General features: G+C 38.4%; 1 protein-coding gene across 1 annotated transcript in view; it reads left to right on the forward strand.

The window, feature by feature from the left end:
• Positions 1-6,780: 6,780 nt before the first annotated feature.
• The window catches only part of LOC121379468, an 8,988-nt gene continuing 7,536 nt past the window's right edge, over positions 6,781-8,232 (forward strand). Inside the window, exon 1 of the mRNA XM_041508112.1 lies at positions 6,781-8,081. Within this exon, the coding sequence (XP_041364046.1) occupies positions 7,565-8,081 (517 nt within the window). The 5' untranslated portion in view covers positions 6,781-7,564. The remainder of the gene's footprint in view (positions 8,082-8,232) is intronic.

Raw genomic sequence — 8,232 nt, forward strand, 5'->3', positions numbered from 1 at the left:
CAAGCCAACAAGACCTGTATACCCGAGCATAACGTTTTCAAAGATTTAGTTAATATGCGTGACGTCATACTAATTTGTGCTAATCGTGATGACGTCATATTACCGATGTCGGTGACTTTAGTATGGTCATTTACTAAAAATTGAATTAAAATGTTATTTTATAAGTGTTATAAGATAAATGGAATTTGCTACTCGTGTTTTTAAGATGTAAAATATTACGCTATTCATATACGGTAGCAGGGCAAAATAGGTATAGCGTCATACCCAAATTTTATTGCAGATTTAAATTTTTTAAGTGAACCTTTTGACTTTATTACTGTATGATTTTCATAACCCTAACCCTACACCTAACCCATTTTATTTCTGGGGGAGACCCCCATACCCCCTATCGACTGCTGTTGCATTCAGCAAACACATTGTAAATATTTAATTCCATAGCGCCATACAAAAATATCTTTCCGGTAGAAACACTGGGTAGGTGTCTATGGAAAACGTACACAAAAGGGACCGCTAGATTCATATTCAACCCCGATTCCCCTGTTTGTAGTTAGTATGTATTCCTCCTGTTCCAAGTGGTTCGGTAATATGAATCGATCAAATACTTATTTACCGCCTATATACATTTTTTCTGTGTTTATAGGCAGCCCTCGTAAGCGGAAGCCATATGTATACACGGCCGTCGTATATATAGCCACTCTGTATATAAACACAGTCTAGTTCACAGTATTCTTTAAAAATGTAATAATTCCTATCCCACGCCAGCTGTAATTACCCATGGGGTTATGGCATATTTTATATAATAATAAATTTGACAAAGTGAATAATGAATGGGTGTTTAGATTTTTCCGCGTACAACAAACGATAAATTTGCCTGCACATGCAAAGGCCTAACTAGTCGGGATCGTCGCCATTTAAAATGCTTCTGTTGCTGAAATAAATTAATGTATAAGCTTATTATCATTCAGTACATGTTTATATAATTTGTTATAACTTATTTTCATTGTTTTTCTTTCGATTTACCCTACTTCGCAGAGGACAATCAAGCGTTCTCGTTACACGAGCTTGGCAAATCGTTTTGACGCTGTGGTTATTATGGGGTTGCCCATCACGTGACTAAAAAAATAATACGCCACACCACTTCGCTCCAAATAGCCGTTATTTTTGTCCTGAATTATGGACCGTCGACATAATTCAATTATTTTTATAACATATCAGTAATAAGTGGGTTATGGTAGTTATGTAGATGGTTACATAAAGTACTTTTAGCGACAAATCAAATGTATATATTGTCAGATAATACTTTATCAGGTCATTAATTAGGTCAACTATCCGTGACAGAACGGCTTTAAAAATCCTGTGTTCGCAAAGGGAGTCAACTCTTACCGCCTTATTATCTCGCGTGTTTTAAACGTTTACGATTATGTTTTAATAGTATCGGGAAAAGAAATTGAACACCCGCAGCCGAACAAAAATATTTGTCGTGTTGTACTAGTTAATTTGTAAAAAAAAAAAAGCATGCCGAGTTATTACTTAAAATATGTTCGTGATAATTAGCACAAGTTATAACACGGTAACTGATTACGCAATGCTATATTCTAGCATTAGATTTTAATACGCGAAAAACTAAAACCTATCACATTTTTTGGCCAAACGTGCTAACGAAATTATTAAATAAACAGTAAAAATAAAATTGTGGTATTCCCATTTATAATGAATTCACGTCTTTTAAAGGAGACCGGACACCAAAAGACATGTAGTGTGTAATGGATTAAGTTAGCGTCAAAGACTCCGGCCAGCAGGACCCATATTCACAAAAAAGTGTAAATTTACGTCTACGACTAGCACTTACGTCTGCCGTAGATTTACGTTTACGTGCAAGAAGCACCTTATTCTCAAAGATGGTCGTAAATGTAAACGTAACTTAGTTGGACGTAAATCTACGATTTAACACTCTCACTAGAGTAATTAATAAAAACACATTAGAAACGATAGCTACCGGGTAAATAACAAATGCGCAAAACGCAATTTTGTTTGTCGTCTGCTAACAATAACATTGCGAACAGTGAACCATGGCAATTTGGTATTGGTGGGCAACCGCGTTTTGCCACTTTTGGTACGAACTTGAGGACATTTCTTAAAAAGGAAAAGATAACTCAGGAGAAATTGGCCGAGTCGAAAAACATCCGTTCGATCACGAACAAAAATATGTTCAATCCATGGGCGTTCGCCATCGCTAACTGCTTCATTTATTGGAAATACTGCTAGTTTCCGTAAATAATAGTAAATAACGGCGATCGTGCTTGGTTTATTATATGTACACAACTTACGTGCAGCGTTAGTTGCAACCTGCGGCACTCTTATATTTACGTCTAACTTTACACGTAACTTACGTTTTCGTTGTTTCGTGAATAGCTCTTCAGTCGTAGATTTACGTTTACGTGTAAAACTAGGCTTACGATATTTTGTGAATATGCCATGGTTCACTGTTCGCAGTGTTATTGTTAGCAGACGACAAACAAAATTGCGTTTTGCGCATTTGTTATTTACCCGGTAGCCATCGTTTCTAATGTGTTTTTATTAATTACTCCAGTGAGAATGTTAAATCGTAGATTTGCGTCCAACTAAGTTACGTTTATATTTACGACCATCTTTGAGAATAAGGTGCTTCTTGCACGTAAACGTACATCTACGGCACACGTAAGTGCTAGTCGTAGACGTAAATTTACACTTTTTTGTGAATATGGGTCCAGAATTCTAAGTTCGCCGACCTATATCGTGACGTTGCGTCACATGATCGCCCACTCAGCCATTCCGTCTACTAGGTCGCGAGCTTTGTAATTATGGCGACGGAGTGTCACGAAGCGTAGCTGAATGTGGGTGCTGTCGGATTTATTTCTGTAGTATGTGTATTAGTGATTAATATGTGGATTTTTGTTTTATCAGTTAACTCGAAAATGATCGATGTAAAGGTATTTGACGTCAAACATAGGATTGGTGTGGTATTAGAGCGGAAATCTTTGCCAACTTTTTGGTTGTCAGGAATTGCCCAAAAAATACATAGGTTGGTCTCTGACTGTAATGAGAGCGTATTTATGTCCAAATGTCCGTCTAGCACTCTTACAGTCAGAGTACTCGGGCTAGCAATACCGGCACACGTGTTGATTCTTTGGTTGTGCCTTTTAGTCGTCTTCTTTTCTTTTTTTTCTCCAGGTTTATCGGAAATTTAATTTACAAGATAATTAGTGTTATTATATACTGTCGACGTAATTATATGATGGTTAACTGCGCAGTATTTAACTGCAACAGTAACAGCAATGCATCTCAAGAAACGGCCAACATCATGGTTTCGATTTCCAAAAAAAACGAAAGTTGTTTTAAAACATGGACGCATTATTGTCGTCGAACGGGCTTTACACCAACTAAATACAGCAGGTTATGGTACATTTACAATGTGAAAATTAAAAAAAGTATGTACTTAAGACATACGCTACATTAAATAAAGGTATTTCTATTTGTTCACATACGAATATTTAAACTTCACATTTATTTACCTATAATTACCAAATTACAGTCTCTAGTGAGGGATACAAACTAGATTTTCATCTTTATATCATCTTGATTTATGCAGAGTAGTGAAAATTTAAAACACATTTTCATCCTAGAGTGTGTGATGGAGAACAAGCCCCTAGGCCCGCCCCTCCCCCGGGGCTGTTGTATTTTATATTCATAAATGCAAAGACTACATAATAATATTATCGATAAGACATATTAGTTGTAAAGCGATTGTCAGTATGTGGTAAGAGTATAATATTTTCCAACATTTCTGTGTTTCTGTACCCGGTTGTGGATATTTTCGGCAGACTGGTAACATATTTTCTTAATAATTAAAAATACACGGGTTAACCAAACACATTAAACCTTGGAGGATAACTAGTTAAGAGAACAAAGAAAATTGTGCTAATTTTAGTTTTTTGTTAAATTATTATATCTTGCTTTGGTGAGGAGGGGACGCTTTTTGCAAATTTGCGAAATCGGCCTATGGAATATCCACTGACGTGTCATATTTACATCTATGCTGAACAAGATTTATGATGAAATATTATTACATTTTGTCTGTGTTTCTTCTAATTATGTCCATTTGCTTCAGTTTACATTAAAAATGTCATAAAAAATTATGTTTAAAAAAATGCTTGTATGCTAGTCTATGACTGTGTGGCTTCCTCGTCTTCGTCGGCAGTTGATTCATCCGAATTTTCGTCTAAGACAACATTTCCAGGATTAGGGACAGAGTCTCTGATAAGTGGTTCAAACTGATACGGTTTTATGCCATTAGCACAAGCTGGACACAATTCTTCGTCACTCGAAACGCTAAGTTCGTCCATGCTGCTTGGTAGTTTGTTCAGTTTTCCTCTCATCGATGACGTCACGGGTCTAGCTCATCAATTGTCGACAGTTTCCGGCAAACATAGTTTGTTCAGTTTTCCTCTCATCGATGACGTCACGGGTCTAGCTCATCAATTGTCGACAGTTTCCGGCAAACATGGAAGATCGGCGAAAAAAACACCCCAACCAAGACTGGCACGCTTATCTTGGTCAATAAGGGGAGCGCAGTAGTTGCGTGTTGTGGTTTATGACGGCAAACAAATTCATTACGCCATATATATGGTTTGGTGTCCGGTCTCCTTTAACAAATTTAATCAGTTAGGCGTGTTGGAGAAAATTTCGTTGGTCTCATCCCCAGTTTGTATTTTCGTACAACCAGTGGAGCAAGTCACGTGACATTTCGTACACCCCGGCAAATTCTGTATTTTCCCGCAAATGAGACGGTGTACTTGTGGTATGCATTGGCTATTGACCAATCAAAACGCATGAAAGTTATCTAAAGGGTAATAAATTTCTTCATCATGTAATCTGAACCTTAATACAACGGCCTTTTGGTAAACTTTATACTTCGTCTGAAATTCCATTCAGCTATTAATTGATATTCAAACGACAAATAAATATATGAAGCAGGATGTCTCTCTCTCTCTCTCTCTCTCTCTCTCTCTCTCTCTCTCTCTCTCTCTCTCTCTCTCTCTCTCTCTCTCTCTCTCTCTCTCTCTCTCTCTCTCTCTCTCTCTCTGTACTCTCTCAAATAAGTGTGTTGAAATAAACATGTGTTAGTCGCCAAGTAGCCGTAATTTAAAATGTGTCGCGTTGAAGAGTTAAACAAACATTTCTTTCCTTTTCTTTGCCTACCCAGTCGCACTACTGCAGCTTCTATTGGTCTTCTTCAGTTGCTTGGTTGTGTGGTGTTTACTATCAACAACAGCCGCTGTCAAGACTAGCACAATGTGTATGTGCTTTATTCTTTATGGTGTACACAATGTATTTGTTAATAACACGTATTTAGCATGAGGAAGTAAATTCAAGAAACGTAATGTCATCCAGTGACACGGTAGAGCTAGGGGCTAATCCACAGATAAACAAGAGGTATACAGCAGAGGTGAAGTTGTCTGAAGTGTATACCACATCGGCCACAGTGGTGTCATGGTTAAGCCATCGGACATAAGGCCGGCATGTACAGGGCTCGCAGCCCGGTACCGGCTCCCACCCAGAGCGAGTTTTAACGACTCAATGGGTAGGTGTAAGACCACTACACTCTTCTCCCTCACTAACCACTAACAACTAACTCACTGTCCTGGACAGACAGCCCGCGCGTGCGTGCTTGCGTGCGTGTGTAATGTTTGAAGGATTTATATAGGACAGTGAGTTATTTGTTATTGGTTAGTCAGAGAGAAGAGAGTGTAGTGGTCTTACACCTACCCATATATCTAACACTTTTTAATATATATATATATATTATATATATATATATATATATATATATATATATATATATATACACACACACACACACACACACACATATACACGCATACATACTGACAGAAGGACGGAGATGAAACCTCTTGACCTCCGTTTGCACCGGTATGGGACTAATAACTAATAAAGTAAAGGGGGTGGGGGGGGGGGGGGGGGGCATGCACAAATTAAATATTTGTGATAAAATTATTTTCAGAATATTATTTTGTTTATCCATTTGGTAGGTCGACCGTCAAGTGATGTAGCTATTAATGGTGTCTTTATAAAGTTTTGCATCGAAACTTTTTGAGATTTAAAATAATGACAGCTGAACAGGTTCGAGTGACTAATATTGTTACAATACGAGGCGGCAGGCATCTATATTATAACGAGCATAAATGTCGCGTAAATAAAAAGAATGGAGAGAGAACATATTGGAAATGTGTTAACTCGCAGTGCAGAGCCTACGTCGTGACTTAGGTTGGAGCCGATATTATTGTATATCTTTAAAAAAAAAAAAATATTTTACTTATTTGTAATACCCACAACATAACCAATGCAACGAATTCTCAATGCTAATAACTGCACTGTGGTACAGAATTAGTTCGTTGTTAACCTTTTGACTGCACACACCGTGAACTAGGTAAAAGGGCAATTGACGAGTACCGGGACGTAGATAGATCCTAATTAGTACACATCAACAAGTCCCGCGACGTAGAATTCATTTTAGGACCATTTATACAAGTTTATTTACTTCCCGGGCCATAACCCTATTAATAGGGGATTCCCCATGGATATTTGTCTCTATTGCAATCAGCTTGGTCATGCTCCAATAGATTTTCACGATCTTCCACAGCGAACAGTAAACGTATGAACAGGGTGAGATAATCGACGAAATTACCCTTGAAAGAGGACCCTGGTTCAAGAATCCGAAGTTTTAAAACTTAGCTTGTTAAAACACTATAGCCCGTAATATGAAGCTTGAAGGTAGCATACCTCGGCACGCTTGACTTGACGTCCATAGGTATGCCGAGAACGCACATGGACGTTTTACTTTAGTGGGAATCCCCTGTTGTTTTTGTTTTTTTACTGACTGCGTGGTAAGATTGTGGTCAACTGACGTTCGATTATTATAAGGTATATTCAGATTATCAAACCAGGAAGATTAAAGGACCAGCCAGACGATTCGAGTAAGAACAGACAGCTAACCAAAAACACCCTTCACAATTGAGGAAGTGATACGTATGAACAGTAATCAGCAATTCAGGAAAAACTAAAACGTTTGCCATTCTGGAGTCTGTTGAATGACACAGAGGACGTTCAAATGATATAATAGGGTCTACTTGTTGTGTGTGACACACCTGATACTTGTTTAAGGCCTGTGTGCAGAGGGAATACGTTTTTAGAGACATAGATTATATTTTTATTATCGTAGCAGCCATGAGAATTTTATTTTATTTTGGTTACAAACTGCATAACGCAGACATTGGAGCGGTGTTTGATATACCAGTCGTTGCTGTGGTCATAACTGGAAACGTCTGTTTGGGAAAGTCGTACTGGAAACAAAACGTATAGCAGTTGTGTGTATCAAAAGTATATGTGTGTGTTGGAAAGTCGTACTGGAAACAAAAGATATAGCAGGCGGATGGATAAAAAAAAACCCGTATATGTGGCATAGTGTGGGACGAAACAGCAGCGTCTAGAAGGAGATCTTCAGAAGATGAATTCAGGACAGTCAAGCTTTTTGGATGTGGAAACTAGATCACATGCTTATCAAAGAAGCTTCAGTGAAGATCCGTTGACGGCAAATGCCCGACGACGACATGCCGTGCTTGAAAACGGGAAGCAGTACCATGCGTACTTCTGTCACACCAGCCAAAACATCGACTGGGTGAATCAGACGATGGATAGGTTGGAGTCGCCCGAGCATAATCTCGTCTGCGGGCAGTACGAACGAGATTTTATCCCGGGAGAGTTCATTGTGGACCTCATTACGACTTTTTGTTTCTCCTCCAATAGAGTTGTCTTCGTTCTTTCTCCCGAGTTTATGCTGAACAACTGGGCAATGTATCAGATGCGCCTTGCGGTTACCTACAGTGTCGATCACGATGAAAATATAATATTGCCCATAATCGTTAAAGAATGTGATATTCCAGAAATGTTACTCCCATTTCCATATATCGACGCAAGACAAGACAACTGGTGGAAAGAATTCGTCGTTAAATTAAAGAGGCCAGGTAGTAAGAGAAAAATAATGTCTCTGTTTGTCTTTAAGTCTTTATCTTTCACTCGTTATGTCCCTGTGTCCGTCTGTGTATCTGTCTCTCGATGCCCCTCTGTCACTGTCTCTCAGTCGCCTCCCCACCACCATCTGTGACTTGCTATTGG

Source organism: Gigantopelta aegis, chromosome 8 (assembly GCF_016097555.1).
Source record: "Gigantopelta aegis isolate Gae_Host chromosome 8, Gae_host_genome, whole genome shotgun sequence".
Lineage (NCBI taxonomy): Eukaryota > Metazoa > Mollusca > Gastropoda > Neomphalida > Peltospiridae > Gigantopelta > Gigantopelta aegis.